Genomic DNA, 24,252 nt, shown 5'->3' on the forward strand with positions numbered 1-24,252 from the left:
CGACACCTGGTGATATTCGCCCCTGAGGGGAGCTTTTGCTGACATTAAACTTACAGTACCAGTTTGAGAATACAACTGGTATTTTTGCAGAGTGACAAACTAGACCATTTCACTGAAATCAGTGGAAGATGGACACTTAGGCCTCTGTGGCTCTGAGGTTTAGTTTCCTACGCCTGCCTCTTGGAGAGTGTCAGGAGATTGGGTGCTTAACTTCTGACTTGTTAACTTCTGACTCAGAAATCTGAGTTCAGTGCTTTCATGAATTGAGTTTACTACAGTCCCAAGCTGTGAAATCATAGCCTCAAAAGTTATTTGACTTGCTGAATAACCTTTCATACATCCACATAGATAATTGTCCATTATCAAGGCACATAATCTTATTAATAATAAGTGTTTTCCATGGACAAGGTATAAATTTGTATTTATGCCACATACATTTTGTGCTTGAACCTGTGTCATGCAGACCCAAGCAACAGGAGGTGAGGAAACAGTTCTCACCCCCTCATGCTTAATTTCTGCAAAAAAGCAACATGAGTGACACCTGCTACTCACAGCACAGTGATGGTGCTTTTCCTCTTGATCCTGAGGTGTGAGGAGTCATCCTCAAACTCCACGTCATAGTTGGCCTTATCGGCAGTAACCCCAGGGGAGTCAATCTTGAGCGGGACTTCAAACCACTGTCTGTTGGGGTCGTAGAGCTAAAGCAAGGCAAGGAGGAGGCAGGTGAGCTCATTCGTTAGCGTGGGTTGCTTTGGTTAAACAATTCCCCCCGACCCAAATACTCACCCTGAACCGGAGCCTGTCCTTTGTCTGGGACTCCACCTCCCACACAACCAGGGCAATGCCATCTCTGAAGGACAAGGCCTGGCGCTCGTTCAGTGTTACCCTGCGGTGGGTACAAGTGCTGGTGCCCACCACAAGGCTTTGCTGCCTGCAACCACCCTGGCACATGCCAGAGAGAGCAACCCAGCGATTCTACATCAACTCTTTAAAAATAAATCATTAAGAGAATTTATCTCAAAAGTTAGCTGAGGCTCTCCTTGTTGTTAATGGATAAAACACTACTGAAGAAAGGAGACCTCATGGTCTCCTGGGATACAGCTCTCGGGGTGGGAAGGGGCCACCCCATGGGAGCGCCTGGTTTCCTCACCTGCAGCGTGATGGACTCCAACTCCTCAAGGCTTTTATGCAGGGAAATACATCCATTACCCTCCTCACCACAAGCTGAGCATGCAGTAGCAGCTTGGGGAAGGCCTCTGTTGAGCTGCCCTTGGGGTGACAGCACTGGCCCCTGTGCCATGCAGCACCAAAGGAGCCGCCCACACTTACCTCCAGCCTTTGGCTGTCTTCTCGGTGCTCCCACCCAGGGAGTAGCAGTAGGGACTGTGTTCAGGGAAGAAACACCAGGGAGCATTGGCCATGTCGGTGGCACAGCAGATGCAGCCTCATGCCTCACAGGACTCCTGGGAGGTGCCTGGCTTGGGGTGGCAGTCAATGCTCTTCTGCACAGCCATGGCCTCGACACACTGTCCATCCTGGCCGGAGCCCAGGCACCCTCCCAGGCACCACAAAACCACATCAGGAAGAAAACAAAAAAAACCAAAAAAACCAAACCCACAGTGCTTTAGTTAATCTGTTTTTGTTGTGTTTTTTTTCCGTTTTGGGGCTAATATTCATGATTCTTTCAACTAAGATGACAGCAGAGCAGCATGCTTACGCGAGACTGAGATAAGAACAACCAGCTTCTTTCAATCAGGACTGAGACTGTTATTGGTATTAAAATGCTACATTTTTGGTATACTTACTCTCTTTTATGTTATACACATACAATAGATAGATGGATAGATAGATGGACAGACAGCCAGATAGACAGGTAGATAGACGCACAGATGGGGGGAGGGAGAGAGAGAGGTGAAATCAGCACACACTTGTGTGACATATACAGATATAAAAATAGTGACAAATGTTTGTATTGTGTTTCATGTCTGCACTGTATGGCTACTACATACACATAGTACAGTTTGTGTTAATATAGGTATGGTTATGAGCAAAGGTAAGACACAGGCAGTAAAAGAAAAGGCACAAATTATTCATTCGCAGAACCATCCCGATGAAAAAAAACTCTTAGTAAGGTGCTAAATCTTTTCCGTTGTGCAGCTGCAGGTCAAGCCCAGTGGCTCCCCTGCGCAGGAGCCTCCTGAGAGCAGGGGGATCGTGAGCCCAGCTCCCTGCCGCGCTGACAAAACACGCTGTTATCAAATATTCTTAAAGATAGCAGGCGTACTGCAGGCAGCACACTTATTTTGAAGTCAACTTATGTCATTTTTGTCATTAGAGCAATATTCAAAGATTAAAGCTACTTGAACGGTAATTGCTCTTTTCCATAAAATGACTAATACCTCTGCTTTAATTTATTTATTTATTTTTAATGTGGATTGTTGTGTGCTTGAAAGCTGATGCAGTTGGGGCTTCACCAAATAAAGAACTTCACAAACAGATGTGCACAAGCAATGATTATATATACTGGGAAATTTTACAGAATAAAACTGTAGATTCACTAGAAAATGCCATCATGCTGCAATGCCAGAGTTCGTTTCCAAGCGGCAGATGGGAATGCAGAAAAGCAGGAGCTGAGTGCCATCTACATTTGTCTTGTGAGAAAACTCTCATCCCCGCTTTGCTGCAGGAGCGTCTGACACTCTGGGGATGCGCAGCAGAGCTCACTCCTTGCTGCCACAATGCCTCTTATCCCCTTCTAGAGGCAGGAGTTAAGAAGTGAAATCCTGTTAAACCTTCTCCAGCTGTCAGGAAGGGAGACTTGGCTTCCACCTGTGTTTTCTGGGTTGGACAGTCATTGCCCACAGGCTGGCTATGTTCTGTCCACCGTTCACCCACCATGATGTCACTTAGGAAAGCCCTAAATTCTGATCCTGTTTTTCATTCAAAACATAGTAGGAAGATGAACATCCCTCTGCAATCTCTAAATTATTCTTTGTGGAGCCAGAATCAGGGGGGATTAATCAATGGTCTAATGAAAGACCAGGCTGGGTGGGTAAAGCCTTGCCTTCTTGTACTGTGTCCCTGCTGGAGGCATAGGAAAGAAAGATTTCAAGTCCCATGGAAATAACTGCCCAGCCTTTGTACCCCTACACACTGCATTCTCCTGCTTATTGAGGGAGGTGGGAAGATTTCAAAGGCTTCCTACAGACCTCTGGATCCTGAAGTCCTTAAACCTGTGTGACCGCAGAGGCTAAAAAAATGAGGCAAGAAGCACCACCTCTGCAGTCCGTGCACAGCTTCTGTGTCCAGCAGCAGCTTTGCACTGCTGAGCCTTATGCATTCGACTTAATGCTTTAGCAGACAAAACACAAAATAGAGTAAACCATTTCATTTAGGTTTTGGATTTTTTTTTCTAATTGGAGTCAAATGCAGCAGCAGTGTTTTCATTGCTGAAACTAAAGAATATGCTTGAATATCTTATAGTAGACTATTAATTGGCATCTTTTTACATAGCTTATATTCACAGGAGACTCTTATTGACTCATTTTTATAATTAAATACTTTCAAAATAATTCATTAGAAGCATAATGTGAACGAAAAAGCTAGTTCAAGGGAAAAAAATTGCTCCAGCAGAAGCTGAGAAATTTGTCTCCCCCCTCAACTCCATTCAATGTGAAGCTTAAATTTTCCAGCAAATTTTGAAAACAAAAACTTGCAGCTCTAAGCAGCTGAACAGGGCTGCAACCTTATTCATCCCTTGTTCCCAGATTCACTTCTATTACAGTGCAAATGGGACAGTAGTAAGAAGGAAGATACAATTTTTCTTCCCTACTTCTGAAAAATATTTTACCTTCGAAATCTCTGCATCATTTTTACTGCATTTACGGCCCATGTCTGTAAACATGTGTAGAAGATGAAATGCAAATGAGCAGTTGAATCTAGCAACAGCTATGGCTACTTGCTGCTTTTCCATAATAATTTCCATGGGAACAGAAGCTAACGCAAGGTAGTTTAAAAAACATACATGAAAAACTATCCCCATCAATTTTTCTAAAACCTTGCCTTCAATTTTGTGAAATTAGATTAGAAAATGCTGCAATAAGGCAAAGCAAGGAATTAAAGTATTATCGCAGACCTTTTAATTTAGTAGCATTTGTTTTTACATTTTGTGTTTATCCCTGTATTTCAAAGGCATCTGTTGCAGCCGTTCCCTTTTCCTTTACTGAGCAACGTAGTAAGATGTATTCTTCCTTTACTAGACCCTGGACTGAATTAACCTGTGATATACTGAGGTAAAAAAAAAAATAATTAATAAATCACAGAAAACCAGCAAGGCACAGGGGAACTTTCAGCAGCTGAACAGTCCCATCTACTCCAGCGTGTCTGTGCCGGTGCCCGGGAGCTGGACTACTGGGGTGTATTTCTAAACAAGCCAGCCCTGTCGTCTTCCTACAGTCACCTCAGGTGGAGTCAGAGCCATGTCCGTTCTCTCCTTTTCCATATTACATAACCACCTCTCCTAACTGCTCTTCTCTTGTTATTACATTTATATTTTGCTTTTGAAGCCCATGACAAAACACAAGTGCCACACACATACCCACTAGCACAACAGCCAGGAAACACAGGCTCTGGGATCCTCTCTGCGGTGGAGGGCTGGTTTGTGCCGGTGGGATGGAGCCTTTTATGCAACACTGGGCACAAAAAAGCGGTTGTTCTGTCCAATATGTAAGAAACATTGCAAATATTTTTTCATATCTTACATGAGATTAGATCTAGCACATGACCTGTATTGAAGAATATATCTAAGCAGGGAAGATGCAATGTAGATAGTAATTTGTCCACAAACTCTGCTCAGCCTCTGAATTCCAGCTTTGATAGAGAACATGATTCTCCCATGAGTTCTGAGGAAGTTAATTTTTCAGAGATGACCTTCATTTTTTTTAAACCATACATCTTCAGACAATCAAGAGTCGAGCACTTCCCTTTTTCTGAGTTCATATTATCTTTCGTCACATTTTCAGTTTTATTGTACAAATGAAAAGTTTGGAGAAAACAAGTTTAAGAATTCTCCATTAAAACAAGACACTGATACCATGTGACCTTTACAAAATGACAATTTTCTTCCAATCATTTGATGGCAAGAACTTTCAGAGTAAAGCTGTGGTCTATGGTAAGATCTGGTGTAGGTGGAATGTATTCCTGAAGAAGAAAAAACAAGATCTTTCTATAGAATCGTAGAATCATTAACGTTGGAAAAGGCCTCTAAGATCATCAAGTCTCACCATCCACCCAATACTACCATGATCACTAAACTATATCCTGAAGTGCCACATCTACATGTTTTTTGAAGACCTCCAGAGATGGTGACTCCATCACTTCCCTGGGCAGCCTGTTCCAGTGCCTCACCACTCTTTCAGTAAAGAAATTTTTCCTAATATCTAATCTAAACCTCCTCTGGCACAATTTGAGGCCATTTCCTCTCGTCTTGCAGCTTGTTACTTGGGAGAAGAGACCAACTTCCGCCTCATTACAATGTCCCTTCAGGTAGTTGTAGAGAGCGATAAGGTCTCCTCTCAGCTTCCCCTTCTCCAGACTGAACAACCCGTTTCCTCAGCCATTCCTCATGTTCTCTAGACCCGTCACCAGCTTCATTGCCCTTCTCTGGACCTGCTCCAGCATCTCAATGTCTTTCTTACACTGCAGTGCCCAAAACCGAACAAAGTACTCAGGCTGTGGCCTCACTAGTGTCAAGTACAGGGGCATGATCACCTCCCTGCTGCTGCTGACAACACCATTCCTGATACAGACCAGGATGCCGTTGGCCTTGGTCACGTGGCTCGCGTTCAGTCGGCTGTCCACCAACACCCCCAGGGCCTTTTCCACTGGGCCACTCTCCAGGCACTCTTCCCCAAGCTCACAGCTGTTGCTGTACACGTTCTCTTGGTGCCCATCAGGAGATAGCTCCATAAAACAGAATGCTTGTGCTGTCAAGCATCACCAGAGAGAAACATCTGCAAACTCTGACTGCTGCCAGGACAGTCTCTCCCCGTGCGGTGTGTTAAAGCAGAGCAGCCTTACAGTAGGTAAGCATGGGCCAGCTCTGGAAGGACCTCTGTCCTGCAGCTGCAAAACACAGTATTTGTATGAATCTAGCGTAAATATTAACCACAACTAACCATCGTTCTCAGTTGTCATCTGTGAGTGTTCAGCTCCAAAACCAGGGGCCACCAAGATGTCGGCATGGCTTGGGTAGCTTGGCACAGTGGTCAGGCAGAGCAGGGACAAGGCACCCAAAGCCTCTTGGAGGAGTCTCACCTGTAAACCCACTCTCCACCTGGAGTTTGGCTCCAAGCTGTGGTCTGGTCCCAACTCTTGTGTGTGCACCCCTTGAGTAGTCAAGAAGGAAGACAGATAAACACCAACTGGTACTGCTGCTGTTTAGGTTACTTACACATTGTTTCTTAACAATATGTATCATTACTAGTTTCTGCCAAAACTTGGAATAAATCAGCAACCTCAAATCCAAGCAGTATGGGTTTTCATCTCTTTTCAAGCTGAGCTGAGAAGGAAATAATTTCTCCAAGATCAGTAAGAGGCATCAGAACTTTTCTTCGTTTGACAGACCATATGTAATGAAGTGAGAACTGTCATCTCTTAGGACCGGGATCTGCTTTTTTTTAGGATTTCCTTTGCTTTAAATCTGCACCACACTTAGTATGAGGGAATCCTACTAAGGTTCTTAAGTACTATCAACGCACAAATAATGACCAACAAGAACAGAGACACAGGATACCAGAACAACCTATGGGCAATATCACTCAAGCTGTTCTACCGCATTGCATAAAATTCTAAAACTGTGCATTTTATATTTGGGGTCTTTGCAAGCGAAGTGATTTTTTTATAAGGAAGTGTGATGAAAAAGGCAAAGAGAAGAAGTTCTTCACATTCACATCTTTATTTAAGTGTTACCTACATAAGCTATAATTTACAGACTGACAATTTCTGGGGAAAAAAAAAACCAACAACAAACCAAAACAAGAAAAAAACCTCAATATCCAAACACTGTATCTGAATCTACACAATTTTGTAAAATTTGCAGAATTTACAAATTAATATTCAGAGCAGTCGGGTAAATTATACATCCTCCCTCAATATCCACATTCTAAGAACTTTAAAAGTCATACAGGCACAAGATATTTTCTTTGTACAACCATCTATTTACACAGCTTTTTCCAATACACGTGGTTCAGTTCTCAAAGTAACTGCCAAGGTTTGCAAAACAGTGTATTTAAAATACATTTAGCAGCATATAAAATTAGATAAAAAGGAAAGAGATTTTGCCTTAAAAAAGAAAATGTGAGATGATAGAAACAAATCCATAAGAAAAATAGATTAAGATATATTTCTGTCATGACATTAAGAACACCTAGTCATTACAGAACATAGGCAAACACACTAATAAAACATACCAATTTATGAGCATTTGAGTTCTAGTCCTGAGCACTGAGGATACACGGCTGCACAACTTTGGCCAATGAGGATTATATGCTAACATTAACACAAATCGTACAGCGTTTGCTGTTAGCAGGATACAGCCCTGTCAGAGAGACGGGTCGTTAACAGCTTCTTCTATCTTTTATTCACTTCACTTTCCTAACAACAGCAGCAAGTGACCTTTAGAATCTTGAAACTGCCTGTCATAATCAAAGGCTTATTACTGGGCCATCATCACCCCTCTGCTACCCTAAAATGCAAAACAGCTGATCATAATTGTGAGTGAAATATAGCAGAGCACTTTTGTTATATATTCCAGGCTATAACCGAGATGGTTATTAGAAAAGACTGATTTCCAGTTAATTTAAACTGCAAGTGTTACATATGCACACAAATTCAGCCATAATATAAAGACATAATATGTGACCATTGAGACACAAACATGTTACCAAGAGGTGGTTTGTTTTTTTTTTCTTAAATACAGTACATCTTTTAAGGACAGCAGGTCTAGTAGAGAGTTCACTCTTACTTGTCAGTTCATTCCAGACAGTGTTTACCTACTAAGCATGCAACAAACTGCATAGAGTGCACCTCAAATTCATCAATATATTCATTTATCCCCACCATTTCAGTTACTGGCCACATCTTCACTTCCATCTCCTGTATCTGAGATTTGTCCATCTATTAGATTTCGGGCTTTCCAGATCCTCACAGTCCGGTCACTGAAAACCAAAACAAAGCAGGATTAGAGGTAGGTAATTAAATTGGCGGAGGGGGGGCACTGAGCAAATGGGCATGGAAGCTTTCTTAAAAGCTTGTGTGTCTTATTCACAAAGACAGTATTGGCAAAACAAGATTTCCTTAATGGATATATGCAAGAGTCCTTCTACCTCCAGGAAAGTATGTAATTTAAGATCCTTCTACCTCCAGGAGAGTATGTAATTTAAGATGAACAACACTTAACCTTATCACAGCCCTGGCTACTACTTTTATCCATCTAGGAAAGTATTAAGATTATATGTCTACGGAAAGTAAAATCCTACTCTGCTATTAGTTAATTTTTCATTTTTTAAAATACGGCTAATGGTAATATTTAAGTGGAGTGACACCAGAGAAGAGCTTCCACCATGGAACTACTTGCAGCTCAGCAGATCACAGGCAAACAGGCAGTTGCACTACAAAACCACAGAGACACTCAACCGGACAAGATTACTTCTTGCCATTAAAAAAAATGTGAGACGTTTTAACAGGTTAAATTAAGCAGGACCTGAAGTGTGCTCCATTTGCATGAGGTGTGTCAGCATGTAAGGAAAAGGTAAAGAAAAATCACAGAATCACAAGTCGATGCAAAGTCTCAAATCCACCCCCACCAAAAAAACAGGAGAAACCCTTTGCCAGGTGCTGGAAACCCTTGCCAGGCGCTGGAAAGCATAAACCAGTCAGCTGGTGTTCAGACGCCCAGGAGAGGGAAGCTATAATTCTGTACTTTGGGCAATGATTGCTATTCATACAATTTTAATGTATGTGTAAGTAAAGTGTCACATAGAATGTGTTATGTAAGTCTGTTATCACAATCAAAAAGTAAAATAAAGAATTAGTCTTGTTAAATAGCAATTTATGCTGCACAAGAGTAGTAAAAGATAAGAATTTCTCATAAACATTGAGTTCTGTGATGAGGAAACATTGACTCGTGTACTCTTTATAACCCCCTCAAGGAAAGCCAGGAGGCAGCAGCAGTTGGGACCGGTTTTATCACTCTAGAGAGGTTTTCTGGCTCAAGCCTTCACTTCACTGTAAATTAACAGGAATAACCTAAGTTCTGTCAACCATCACCATAATGTTACAAGTGCCAAGAGACTCCAGTTTCCTCTTACTAGTAAAAGAATAAATTTCAGGTGTGTGGATTTCTAAACTTATTAGTAATCTCCAGGCAAAGACATAAGTTTTGATGTCTCCACTCCTATCTATTAATAATTAAACATAAAAATTGGCCACCAAACATGGAAACTCAGCAACTTCAAAATCCCGCTTCAATTCAGAAAGACCTTTAAATTCAGAAGGCCAGAAGCTTCCATGACTGGCAGTAGAAGATAAGTTGGTTTTCAGAGCTCCTGTGTTCACACTACACTGTAAGCAGGTTTTGATGCCACCTCCTGCACTTTCTCCAGAACGCGGTATTTTTCTTGGTCAACTGCCCTGAGGTTTCAGGTACTCTATTTGCTCACTTTACTGAAAAACCAAATATTCAACTCAAGGTGTTTAATGGACAGTAGGATGGCTTGCAAAGCTTCTGCTATATGCTAGCACTTAAAACCAAACAAAACTTAACACATGCCACCCCACCCCCAATTAATAAAAAATAACAAACAAAAAAAATCCACAAAACAACCATACAGCATGGCTTTTAGAAAAATTCTCACAGGCCAGAAATCAACCCTCACAGTAATTAGCCTAACTCCAGAGACAAGCTGGTGAAGTTCTGAGTTCCTGCCAAATTCTCCCTGCTGTCTGCACTCAGTGGTCTCCAAACTACTTTGATTCCGGACACCTAAATTTTTTTTTGAGCACCCCAAGGTGTATTTATTCATTTATAAGTTATATATGCACTTCTGAAGTTGCAATTCTTTCCACCTGTGCCCCAACAGATCATGCTGTGCATCCCCTGGGGTGCCTGCACGCCACTTAGGAGATCACTGCAGTAGCTGATCAGCATTTAGGGCTCGCTGTGAAGTGACTAACACAGCTGAAGATCCACATGCATTCGCATGGACAGAACGGACAGAAACTATGGAAAAGAAAGATCCATGGAGAAGAATAACTCACTCTGCTGCTGTGAAAATCTGGCTGGAGTTGGTGCAGATGGCATTTATAGGGCTGTCGTGTCCTTTCATCTCTCCAATGGGCACAAAGGTATCCACATTCCAGAGCTTGAGGGTGCCTCCTCTGCAGCCGCTGAGCAGAACTGGCGCACCAGGTACCAGGCCAAGAGCACACACCCAGTCTTTATGAGCATTAGGAACTTGCTGAAAAAGAGAAGGCAGGCAAGTGTCACAGGGCTGCAAAACATTTTTCTAGAAAAATGACCCACGAAAGAAATCCCACGTTCTAAGCCCGATGCCTATCCTGGAGCAGATCTGATGCATGGGTATATCCCAGGCTTCTCCTCCTTTAGAGCAAGGAGGGTGCCATCTTCCACGAGGCTACTTCTACACCACGAGTTTGTTTCTCTTTGTGAAATAGTACTGCAAAACAAGAAGAAAAGCGAATATGCAACTGACCTGACGTGGAACAGAAATGAATTTTGGATAACGCTAAATTTGCTTATGTTCAAATGCATATTTGAACATATGGTGCCAGTACATGTTTCAAGTCTGTCTGTAAAACAACTTTAAACCACATGAAAATCAAAAATACTGTTCAAATACATGAGGGAGGCAGAAACTGTTTCTATATTTGCCTTTCTCCTTCTTTTCCCGTTACATATTATAATTGATTTGGTGCTTTAGCACTTAAAAATAATTAATTCTTTATTGGGGAAGGACACTAGCATTTTATTACTATTTCAGAAAGCAAAATGCTGCACAGACCAGCTGAGAACAACATCCACTTGGTAGCAACACTGGAGAAATAATAGCCCAAGTTTGTTGTCTTTTAAGTGGACCAAGAGAAGGACTCTTCTCCAGTTCAGTTTGGTAGCAACTGCTTTGCTGCCTTTCTCATATTATGGAGCACATGTGGATTTCTAGGATCATCGTGTTGTTTTATCTAGAACAGGCACCACTGTCACAACACTGGTGGTCTGGTCCTGCAGCACTTCATGAAACTGGGAGGGGAGCGATTCATATAGATCTTGATTTTGTCACAGCAGTGTGACTTCACCAAGTGAAGCAGATGATGTCCAAATTTTCATCAGCTGTAGGAAAAAGTAGTTAAGGAGTGCAATGGGTCACTCGGGGCAGCTGTGCAGTCTGAAGTCTTGGAGGTTTGACAACTCAGCTGGGTAAGGCCCTCAGTAACCAGATCTAACTACAAAGTTGGCATCTTTGGGCCAGCTTTGTACCGTGTGACCTCCAGTGGGGCCTTTCACCCGGAATTAACCCATGGCTAGCAAAAGTAACAGCACTTTTCTTCATTCCTAAAAAAGACAGTGAATTACAGAATCACAGAATCACAGAATGTTAGGGGTTGGAAGGGACCTCTGAAGATCATCTAGTCCAACCTTCATCCCAGCATACCTAACCACTACACCATAGCCTCAAGTGCTAGATCTACTTTTTTTTTTAAACACCTCCAGGGTTGGTGACTCCACCACCTCCCTGGGCAGCCTGTTCCAGTGCCTCACCCTTCGTTCAGTAAAGAACTTCCTCCGAATATCCAATCTAAACTTACCCTGACGCAACTTGAGGCCATTTCCCCTTGTCCTGTCATTAGTAATTAGAGAGAAGAGACCAGCACCAGCCTCACTACAGCCTCCTTTTAGGTAGTTGTAGAGGGCAATAAGGTCTCCTCTCAGCCTCCTCTTCTCCAGACTAAACAAACCCAGTTCCCTCAGCCGCTCTTCATAGGGCATGTTTTCCAGACCTCTCACAAGCCTTGTTGCCCTTCTCTGCACCCGCTCCAGCACCTCAATGTCCTTCTTATCCTGTGGTGACCAAAACTGGACACAGTACTCGAGGTGAGGTCTCACGAGTGCCGAGTACAGGGGCATGATCATTTACATTGTTTTCTCAAACGCTCTAGTCTCATCTCCTTGAATAAAAGCACAACATTATTTAAAAATAATAGAAATGATCTCATGCTTTCTTCTAAGTTCTACTTTTAAAGTCAGCAAACAAACAACGGAACACAAACAACAGAAGTCATGAAATGTACATATACCAAAAGGAAAATAAGAAAAGGAATACAACTAGTCCACTATTACATGCCCTGCACTTTTTCTGATGTTAGATTAATTGCAACAGTAAAAATGCATATTGCACAATATTTTGATGATTCCACAATGCAAGAGTGAAGACACTTCTTACAGCTTTAATAATGTAATTCTGAGAATACAAAACCTTTCATGTTGCGTGGTCCTCCTGGTTTTGCTAGCAACCTGCTTGGTACATTTCCTTAGACAGACAGATATGAGGGTAGATGTTCCAACACGGCCAAGCGAAGGTTTTCTGTATGAAGCTAAATCTCTGAATCTTTATTTTAACTATGAAGTCTTAGCAGTATTCTAAAAAACAAACTGGCACCCAACTGGACAATTTTGAAAGAAAGTCAAGAAAGTTTGTGTATTTATGGAATACCAAGTATGCCCACATGGAAATTTTCTTCTTACAGTAACCAGCCCATTATTCTTCCACGTCCCAAAACTTTGATATTCTATTTGTTTTCTTGCTATCAGTCTGCACATTAAATGCATACAAAAGACACAATCCTTGTCCCTGTAAAATTATTATCTAACCAAACCTTTGCAAAACCAGCATTATCTTCTGACTTCCATTTCTCACACAGTCTTAACTTAAATAATTGTATCTCTACCTCAAAAAACCTCTTGTAAGACTTAAAAAAAAAAGTTATCCATGTCAAAATACAACAAACTTCAATGTTTTCCTAGATTTGAGGTTCCCCCCCTCCCTTTTTTTTTTACCAATGAAAACTTACAGCAAGAGGTTGACTATGCGTTGGTTGTAGAAATTACACAACGTATGGATTGTATAACAAGGTGAATGGAGAACTAAGGAATAAGCTCTTTAGGAAAAAAGACTGGGTGAAGTAGGTTATAAATTCTCTCCACAAGAAAATATTCTGTAGACTGACCTAAAGCATTGTTTGTCATTAATAAGTTCCCAGACTAAAATTTAGCAGCTTGTCAACAATAAAGATGATATCCAATGGTTCTAACTGCAGAGGAGGGAAGTGGTGCCTTCATTCTGAAGCACAAAACCAAACTCCATGTACTCAGAGCTAAAATAAAAAGAGGGCAAAGACTTCTTCAGAATTTCTTGATGCTACATACACTGAAAAGAAAAGCAACTGCATTCCTAGTGTAAAGATCAAGTACGCTATTGATTTCTTTCCTGGCCACTGCTCTGTGCCTTCCCTGTTAAAAACATCAGTATCTAAGTGAACAGTTACTGTACGAGCCTGAAGATTTACATAGCCTGAAAACAGTTCTACAGCACGACTGTCACGTTAGCCACATGATTTTTTCCATTACCTGAAGAAGGTCTTTTTGAGCCAAATCCCATTTCTTAATTCCATTATCTCTGGATCCACTAAAAAGGTTGTCTGCCATAATAGCAAGTGCTTCAATGCCATCGTAATGAGGAGGTTCAAAATTGTGTGTAGGACTTACACTTCCAAGAGCCCCTTCAGTCACATCAAACATCTAAAATAAATAAATGATTAAATATGTTAAGCAAAATTATCTGCCATCTAACCAGCTTGGAAGCCATGTAGCAAATAACTTAATGGGGAAAAAACTTCGGAAGTCTTATTACAGGCTACTCTATCGTGACGCACAGGTGACAGAATTTATCTAGCAGATCTGCTCCTTTCTCCTTTTCTAGGACTTGTCTGAAGTCAGCGAAGCATTCATGCTTCAGAGAAGGCTGCTCTGGGAAGAACTGCTACTACTTGGTTAGGAAATACACAGTATCTTCACAATGGGAAATGTGACTCTCATTGGGAGAACTGCACAGGCAGCTGCAGTAAGAGGTATTAATGTATTTTTCTGGACAATGTGTTTTGGCAACAGTTACATACCATTACATGCCAATGCTCTCCATGGACTAGACGTGCATATCTCCTTGTCTGTGCTCTGAGAATGGCATCTTAAAACAGATTCTTTATGCGGGGCTATCTCAACAATTTAACCACAAGCAATTCCATCGGGTCTTTGTCCCTAGAGCAGTGGCATAAGCAGCCCTGTTTCATTTCTCACTGCAGCAAGCCAGAACCCAGGTGAGCCATAACTTCTTAAACCACTACCTCTGTTACCCAAGCAAATGTCAGACTTCATCCCTTTTTATTTGCTCTTCATTGACCTTATAAAATGAATAAGCTTAGCAGTAAAGAAGGGAAAGCTTGGCAGCACTAAAGAATATCTTAAATGAGTTCAAGGTAATTTAAAAGTTACTATATTCAATTAATATGCATCAGTTCCAGCTGTAACAAAAAGTCTCAGCAGACAAGACAGTAGTTTCCTGTGGCAGAGGAAAGCAGCGTTTGTGACCATATCTAACACCCCAGAATCATAGAACGCCTAGGCTGGAAGGGACCTTAGAGATCAAGTCCAACCTCCCTGTCATGGGCAGGGACTCCTCTCAACTAGATGAGGCTACTCAAGGCTCTGTCCAACTTGGCCTTGAACACCTCCAGGGAGGGGGCAGCCACAACATCTCTGGGCAATTTATTCCAAAGTCTTGTGTCCTGGGTTTGACCTAAAACCCAGTCCTATTTAGTGATTTTTTTACTTTTCAGTTTTAGTCTCTTCTAAAAGGCTGCACTTTCTGAAGTTAGCAGCATGTGTTTGCAGACAGTGTGTGCTACTGGCAGTGATAACACCTGATGTTTACAGTTACTGCCTGGGACTGGTGTGCAGAAAGGCTCTTGCTTATACTTATCCCTGTAGTGACCAAGGCCACTGCTGGCTCTTGTGTGCCACGCTGGGGGTGCCAGGTAGTGAAAGGGGGGTCACAAGGAAGTAAAAGGTGGCACCTCCGGTGGGTAATAGACAGGACAGGTGACCAACGAGAGTATTCCATCCCTTATACATCATATTTAGTATAAATTTAGTGAGCACGAGAGTTTCTGTGCTCTTCTGCAATGGCCGGTGTCCAGAGAGGACTCCATCTGACCTCCTGCTTTTGATCCAGATCCTGACTTCTCGAATCCAGCTCCCTGTATCCAGCTCCTGCCACCGCTCAGCCTGGGGCTTCCCCAGTGCCTCCTGTTCTGCAGCATCAGTGGGGATTGATATCGGGGGAGGGAGGCAGGTTTGATATCGGGCTACTATCTATAGTTGTATATAGCTCTTTACTTTTATCATTCTACTATTATTTTCTATTATTATGGTTTCATTAAAGCTGTTGTAGTTTTTGTTTTTCGTCTCTCTGCTTCGTTCCCTTTTCCTTCCCATTTTTTGGGGGGAAGAGGGGGTTAGAGAGCGTCTGTCTGTGTTAGAGGTCGGCCCAGCCCTAACCCATGCCAGTCTTGCCATCCTTGTATTAAAGAATGACTTCCTAGGATCTAATCTAAATCTATTCTCCTTCAACTTAAACCCATTTCCCCTTGTCCTATCGGTGGACACTCTTGTAAGAAGTCTCTCCCCAGCCTTCCTGTAGGTTCCCTTCAGGTACTGGAAGGCAGCTATTAGGTCACCCCGAAGTCTTCTCTTCGACCTACTCATGTGCAGAAGCACTGAGAATTCCCAAACTGCTATGCTGACCATGCACATACAGATCACTTGCACTGTCCAAAGCAGCTTGGCAATTATGGACACATTCATCTCAAAACACACACTGCACCTCACACACATGTCTAAAATATCCCTGGATATTCTAGTGGCATAAGTTAAGAAGCAGGCAGACTCAGAGGATTTATGCAGCCTGCCCACAGCAAGGGAGCACACAGGAATGGCAGGTAAACTTCTCTGACTGTTGACAGCTATGTTTTTACAAATACCCTTCCAACTCCTTGCTTGTCACAAATTGGTAAGCATGACAAATTTGCATTCGTCCTGATCACATCCTGTTTGAGGTTCTGCTCTCGTTACTGTGCAAGGATGGTAGCTCCTAACCAACTCAATATTCTTAGCTGTGCAGAGCAGGAGTTAGAGTGCCTCTCTGTCACTCCACTGTCTAAGAATCCTCTGGCCTCTAACCACGGGGATTGCTGACAGGATTCAAATCCACAGCCCAAATTATCAAGCTGTGCACCCAACTACCAGGCTGTCTCCGCAGGCTGGCCCACTGCACAGGCAAGCATCCAAGAAATGCAGGATAAAAGAGAGAAAGCCTAGCAAAATGAAAAAGTTAATGTGAGTTCTGGCTCCTGCTCCACTCTCAGATGTGTTGATACGTATTTCTCACATGCCAGAAAAATTAAGACAAGAATGAAGGGTACTCCCTGCATAACAAGCTACCGTATCTTGCTCATTCTCTCTTTGGCCTCATGAATCAAATGTTCTTTACAGCATGAGGGTCAGCTTCAGGGGGAAGGTGATGTACAATTCCCATAGTCTGGTGGTTTGGACATAGTTGTAAGAAACAGGAGCTTGTGAGTTCAAATATCCCCTGGTGGGGTGGGCAAAACGACACACCCACTCAGAAGCCAAAAGAACTCTAACCCAAAACCAGAACCTCCTTCCCCAAAAACAGATTCCAGATTCCCTGTCTCTGAGCAAATTAATTACAATGCCAAGGAGCAGGATAGTATCATCATACCCCTGGCTGCACTTTGAATGCAACACACAGAGCAACCTGTGTGCCAATGAAGACTCTAAACAGGCTGGGCATCTTGTCTGAGATGTGCTGGGTCTCTCCTTCCCCACTACAGAACTCACATAACACTTACACAAGAGCCTGGGCTAGATCCCAGGCCCACTTCTGTGGGGAACACAGAGTGTTTCTGCTGAAGCAATTAGGTCTGCACTCCAAGAATGCACTAACTTAACATTTAGCCCTTGAAAGTATCTTACATAAAACTAGTGTTATAAATATTTCTCCAAGGCTTCATACACCTGATGACTCCCCACCTAACTAAGGAAAAGTTTAACTACAGAAAACCATCCATCCACGTTCCATCATAAAAAACAAATAGCACTGAAGTGGTGTTTATTAAGAATGATCATTATTTATAATCTATAACTGATGAAAGAATTTCCATCTTGGCCATCACATTTCAGATTTGGAGATGTGAGTCACTTCTGCTGAAGCCCAAATACCATGCTGAGGCAAAGAGTTAAAATAAGTAAGCAAACACTGATCTTTACCTTTATATAGTGATCCTTTGAACCAGTGACAATAAGATCTTGTCCATTGGAAATTCGATCTACAGTAAGGCACATAACAGGACCTTGGTGACCAGTTAGTTTTCCTGTTGACTGAAATCTTCAATAAGAACAGAAGAAATGAGGATCTGTTATTTTTCTATATATCCAATACATTCTCTGTCAGAACAGATCTTTTGATTTTCCCCTACATCTTTGCTACTCATCCTCTCATTTACATATACTCTATTGCTCATACCCATGGATAGATGTTAAATCTATGTTACATGTAAACAGAAGTTTCTATTTATGTAAAATGAGAACTAAAAAAAGTAAAGACAAATCAGACCCCTCAAAGTATTCTCTGTATTTTGAATGTATTCTTTGGGTGCTGGTTCTGTTTGGAAAAGTGCTATTAGAGTGCTATTAGAGTGTGGCTACCACAGTCCCATACTATATTCCATCACATCAGCTGGCTTTCATCATCCCACCAACAGTTACTAGCCAGGATGCATGCATCTGCCACCTTTCAACAGCCTAGTTTGTAGTGTCTGTCTCAAATTCTGTGTTTTTCCACTATTTTTACTGGAACAATTCCCCATAACCTTAACACATGAGGAAATCATGAGCACCTTTCATTATCTCAGCAACCACTACAGCACGGATTATTTGGTCCATATCATGACCATATATTTTGCCCAGGTTATGGACGTTATCATAAGCAGGAAATACTTCATTCACTTTGTTTCATATGCATGTGTAACCACCTAAAGACCATGTTCTTCTGCTGGTGTTCAGTACCTTTTCAGGTCCCACATCCTCACTGAGTTTCCAGCAGCTGCATAGAGGAATGTGCCGGTTGGATTTAGCGCAATCTGATTGATCTGGTTCTCTCCAGCTGGGATAGTGACTGTTCTGTTAGTACTTCCTGAACACACGTCGCCAGGCATTGCTTGGCCTGAAGACCTGAGTACAGAGAAGGAGGGTAAAAAACAAAACAAAACAACCCCTAACACAACATTATGTTCTTGCTTCTTTGCATACTGTTAAAACCAAACCTATTTACCTGAGCAAAATGGCTATAAGTCAGTTATGAATACTGAGCATTTGAGAAAACACTACAGGCATTAATGCAAATTGTTTTGTATTTCTATATACTAACAGTACACCAGACTGACCTTAGCTTGATCACGTAAAGAAAGTTTCCAGCCCCAGAAAAAAGGGCACTTGAATTACACCGTGCTGCACTATTGAATTAAATATTAAAAAAAAAAAAAAATTATCTAAGACCCATTTAAACTCTTGGCAGTGAGTTTTAGTTTACTTACGTCAGTGTCCGAATACACTTCGCAGAATCTCTGATGTCCCACACTTTGATATAGGAGGTTGAGACTGTGAAAACCAGGCTAGTGTAGTTGCAATATTTTATGGAAACAACATTGTTTGGATGACCTCCTAGAGACATAATCTCTTGTCCAGTTACCAGATTCCAGACTTTACAGGTACGATCTAAATAAAGTCAGACAAAAAGCAGAAACTAATAATAAAAACTCTAACTGAAAAAAAATATTCTTTTTCCAAAAATCAGTAATGTTTTTAAAACACACACATTCATTTGAGCTCATACATATCCCTCCATTTAGGCACGCACTGCAGTAAAACAGCTAAATTAAATAGGTCTTAAAGAATAGACATGGGCACCATCTACCATCATCAAAACTAATTAAGGTTAATCATTAAATATGAATTTAAGATATGCATATTAGCTCCCATATAATTTAAAAGGGTAGAATTTCATCTCAAGGAAAGCAAAACAAGGACAAACAGTTTAGAGGCTATAAAGTTTGGATGATGCTAAATCAAGAGAATGACCCATTTTTTAATTCAAGAATTCATCATCAAGAAGATAGTTCAGGAGGGGCTTTGGGGCTCACAACAAAATTACAAAGGTGTGAAGTGATATAAACTATTCAGTGCTTTAGAAACCTCTGAAAATCACAGTTTAAGGGCTTTAGTCGCAGTTTTAATCCAGTAGCAAAGCAATTTAAATGCTGCGACCTTTTGTGTACTAAAATTCCAGACACACAGAAGTTTTCAAGGATTTTGCAACACAAAGAGAACACACAGGAAACATTCCTTTTTGTACCATGTCTTTATCATTCCATGAATTTTAGAACTATTAGGAAGATGAAGAGAAAGCTTCACATGTAGACAGCAGTTCTAACAGCATGAAGGTGGTAAGTACACCAACAAGTATCAGCCCCTTGAAAAATACCAGCTATTAAGACCAAAGACCAATACCTGCAATGCACCTGAAAGCTTACTGATATTCTTAAATTGGCACTGGCTGCTAGCGTTACATGATGTGAGTTGAGAATTTCTGCTTCAGCAGCAAGCTCCAAAAGATTTAACCTAATTTAGTTAAACAGCTGTCTACATTTTTGAGTATAAGTGTACTTCGTAAACTCTTCCTCTCCAAAAATACATATATGCAGGAAGAATTCTTCCATACACACGAGAAGCTAACATACGACAAGAAAGAGCAAATATTTACAACATCTGCAAGCATTCATATGTTTAAAAAAACACCATGCAAAAATCACTTTCTGAGTGACATTAAAAAGGACGGTAATGAAAAATAACCATTGAGGTCTGGTTTTCTTCAAGCCAAACTAAGTGATTACAATAGAAAGTCACCAAAGACAAGAGGGAAACACTTTCTTCCAAAATACTGTTTCTACCAGCTTGAAGAGTTCACAGACTGTGGCATCCAGTAAGGAATGTAGTGAACAGTACAAATCCTCTTCCACAATAGCAATACAATTCTCACGCCCACAAGGAACAGGCAACAAGCCCCACGGGGAAGCGGAAAAGAGTCAGCTAAGGCAGGAAGGCTCTATTCAAACTCTGTAGGTAGCACAGTCAAAGATAAGTCCCACCTCCACCCCTACCCTGAGGCTATTAATTTGCATCGTACATCATGTGTGCACAGGTTACCACGATTGGTTCCAAGGTATCACTCAACAAATGTTAGTGTTATTCTTGACAGTTTACTTTTTCCGCTACAGATAAACAGTCACATATTACGGTTTGGAATTAAAAAACCTGTAGATAATTACTGTAAATCCTTCTTCAGCTTACGTTGCAATATGGAACCTCACAATTTTCCACTGTGTTTACAGCACTAAGCACAAACTGAGAATTTCTGAAGTTGCCCAACCTTTAGATCCAGTGAAGAGAAGGTCATCGGTTGCATCAACGCAAAGCACAGCCTTGGTATGCCCTTCAGCTGTATAGATACACTGAAGCGGGGAAGATCGGATGCATTTTGAAGCGGGGAATGGGTTAATTATCCCCCTAAAGGAAAGAGAAGAATGTGAGTTTGGCATAGCAATAGACATAGATAAAATTAATTTGCTTAAGCACAAGAAAAAAAAAAATCTAATTTTCTTACACATGAGGGGAGTAGACCTGAATGTCTTTCATAAATGAAAGGATTTTTACTATTTAGCTTCAACAAGTATCAACTCTGGACTATCAGTTAAAGCAAATCACACACAAAAACAAATGAATGAAAAAAGACAAACAAGATGCTGAATGTTGGGTACACAGGAAAGAACTGGGATGTTTAAAGTTCCTGAATGCCTAGGAGCAACCTTAAGAGTGCAAACTGCATCAAGACCTATTAATCTAAATAGCACGCCTGAAAAATGGAGTGAACGCAATGTACACTGCCAATTCCAAACTCAGCAGGCATTTCACTTCAACTGCCTTCTACGAGCAGGCTGGGAGAGCTGCTGCTGATCCGTGTGCCTGAGGAAGGTTCTAATGCTCTACGGCACACCTGTACTCCAACGGTTAAGAGGGAGTGTGGCTGGAGTACAGATACCCCAGAGGAATCTCCCTGGAGATTTGTAGCTAGTTCTGTGGTGCTGCCAAAAGACTGTAACTAAGCCTGAAAAAATAAAATGAAATAAATCACAGTTCATCACCAAATGAGTATCTAGCAGTCTAAAACCTCACGCACACAAGTGCACACACACAGACCCCACTGGTTTCTGTGAAGTGTAGAAAAGCCTCAAGGTAATGCCCACAAACATGCAACACGATGCTGTGACCTGACCAGCTTGTGGTTAAGACTCATTGCCCTGTTCTCCTGAGGATTACACACGTAACTGCGGGAAAGAGGAACTAAGCCACAGCCCTTCCTTACAAAGTAACCAAGTGCTAGATGCTTCAGGAAAATGTAAAAATTCCTTAATACTGACCAGAACCTCACTCCAGAAGGGAGAAACTCCTTCCTGATAAACAAACTACTTGTCACAAAATAATGCAGTATCTAGTATAGTCTTAGGAATTGTTATTTTTTACATTTTTATGGCTTGGAACACCTCAGAACACCTTCATTCATACAATTCGTTACTCCTTCACAATCTTTTTTTAGATTTTATTAATATTAATATTGCCTTAAATTGTTTGCCATTAACTTCCTCATTCTGGAAAGGCATTTATCTTTCAACCTACACATTTTTGTTCTTTTCAAGAATACATGAACAATTTAAATCATTATTATTAATTTACTAATTATAATTTACTAACACCACACACACAAAAAATACGATTTTCTCTGTAGCATTCCCCAGTGGATCATGCTGCCTCTAGACTGAATTATTCCTACTGCTGTTCTCACTCATTCCCTTAATAAGCCATGCAAAATATATGTTCCAGAACTATTTATCTACCTATATGCAGTGGTCTGAAATCTACAGACAAAATATGCTACGACTAATACAATGACTAGGCAAAGCCACCTTCACATTATTATTTGTCCTTTGACTGCCCTTCTCTCAATAAATTACTTTTTCATGGAGTACAAAATCCTAAGCCACAGCTCAAGAATACAAGTGAGGGGCATTTCTTTCACCTCCTATGCCATTGTGCATTCTGTCAGAAAGACATCGTAAAAAACTATTCATTTTTATTTACACTGGGATTTAATTTTTAGTGCCAAAAGCTAAACAAGAAAAGCAAAAAGAAAGAGAGAAGCATAAAAAACCTAAGAAAATGCCTGTTCCTCTTTTTAAGGAAAACAAAGAGAGAAAGAATGTCTAAGTAAAGGTTTATACCATACTTCATTTAAAGAGAAAAAAACTTGACACGCTTAACAACAACAAAGAACAGCCTAAAAAAGGAGAGGGGAAGACATGCTTGACCAAAACGTCAGGTTTTTAAACTTCTGGCAAAAGCAAGAGACACAGTGCACAAATACCAGGGAAATTCATGCAGCAAAATGAAGTTTCCTAAGAACTGGAATAACTTCAGTGAGAGATGCCAAGGAAACAGAAAAGAGAAAGAGAGAGTACCTGTGTACCTCCGACAGAGAGGAATCACTTTCATCAGACCTACAATCAACAGTGGTGGAATTGTGAGGAGAGAGAATATAGGTATCAGCAAAGTAAAGCCTCCATATGAGAAGGAAAAACAACAGCACGGGCAGTTCAGAAAAGCAACGCAAGTCCACATACAGTGTGCAGCATTGCTCAGGGTATACCTTATACCTTATACCTATACTCCTGATAAGGAGTCTTAAAAAAGGACTCTCAACAGTAAGTTACGTGAGTTGACTGTCTCAGCCCGAAAAGCTGAGTTAATGCCAGCTGAGACATTTCTTAGCTCCCCAACATTTTCTTGCAGAAGTAAAGGCAAAGTGAAAGGTGATGATGGATGCAGGTTTTAGCCTATATAACACAGTGCTTCTTGAAAATATCAATAGGGGAAAAAAATTAAAGAATCAAATATCAATGCCTGTTAAGTGTAAAAGAAACATGTAACATGTTAAGCATAAAAATACAAATATTAAACATACTGGTAGCTCACTGAAATAAGAACAGTAATTTGCAAATGAGCCTAAGTTCAAAATCCTTCATCTTCTAATTTTCAAAAATGTTTAGAAATAAAAGAGAACACACAACAAGAAAAAAATCTCCCCCAGACACAAACACTTGCAGTATGTCTTAAGATGTCTTTCATTTTCAACCCGAATCAGATTCAGCAGTTTCAATTTGACTCCAAAGTCAGACCAGAGAGAATGAAAATGGTTAGGTGGGAGTTAGCAATAAGATAAAGGTAACATGGCTAAGAAGTTACAAGTACAGTTAACTACTGAAAGCCTTGCAAGCTACCACTTGATATGTGATGACTCTGTAGACCACTGTAAAAAACAACCAACCAGTTTTAGAAAGAAACCCAACACATTAGTGTAAAGAGTTCAAAGCAATTTCTTGCCTTGCTTAGTCAGAACTAAAGTTTTATTCTGCGTTTGAGCTGCAATTCCCAAGTGCTACATGGCACTACTACCAGTGCTGAAACCTGCAAAGATTTTCACTCAAGTCAAGTCCACTGCAATTCAGAGTAAGGCTCCCAACAGATACCTGACATGCGAGGAAACCGAGCTCTGCTTCTCCTGGACCAAGTATGAGTTTCACCTGCTCCTCCAGATCACCTCTGAAAGTCAGCCTGTTCAGTCATTTGGATAATCTCCCAACAACTGTGCTCTAGTCATTTCAACATCTCACCCTCCAGGGTGCTGACGTGACAGCACTCAGAGAAACTCTGGAGTAACTACGTAACTGTCAGAAGCACCTATTCCTAAATCGTCAGCTAAATCCTACTTTCAAATGCAAACACGCACACAAACCCACATACACCTAAATTCTACCACTCTTTTCTATTTTGGGTTTAAAACTACAACTACCAGACATAGCCTAGAAAACAGG

At 41.1% G+C, this 24,252-nt stretch overlaps 1 protein-coding gene across 1 annotated transcript in view; it reads right to left on the minus strand.

The window, feature by feature from the left end:
• Window positions 1–7,927: 7,927 nt before the first annotated feature.
• KIF21A (kinesin family member 21A) overlaps window positions 7,928–24,252 on the minus strand; it is a gene marked incomplete at its 5' end in the record, with an annotated part of 50,132 nt that continues 33,807 nt past the window's right edge. Inside the window, 9 exons of the mRNA XM_009877698.1 lie at window positions 7,928–8,216; window positions 10,318–10,517; window positions 13,703–13,873; window positions 17,480–17,597; window positions 18,278–18,442; window positions 18,805–18,985; window positions 20,697–20,833; window positions 21,890–21,901; window positions 22,840–22,878. Of these exons, the coding sequence (XP_009876000.1) occupies window positions 8,123–8,216; window positions 10,318–10,517; window positions 13,703–13,873; window positions 17,480–17,597; window positions 18,278–18,442; window positions 18,805–18,985; window positions 20,697–20,833; window positions 21,890–21,901; window positions 22,840–22,878 (1,117 nt within the window). The remainder of the gene's footprint in view (window positions 8,217–10,317; window positions 10,518–13,702; window positions 13,874–17,479; window positions 17,598–18,277; window positions 18,443–18,804; window positions 18,986–20,696; window positions 20,834–21,889; window positions 21,902–22,839; window positions 22,879–24,252) is intronic.

The sequence above is a fragment of the Apaloderma vittatum genome, unplaced genomic scaffold (genome assembly GCF_000703405.1).
Source record: "Apaloderma vittatum isolate BGI_N311 unplaced genomic scaffold, ASM70340v1 scaffold12921, whole genome shotgun sequence".
In the NCBI taxonomy this organism is placed as follows: domain Eukaryota; kingdom Metazoa; phylum Chordata; class Aves; order Trogoniformes; family Trogonidae; genus Apaloderma; species Apaloderma vittatum.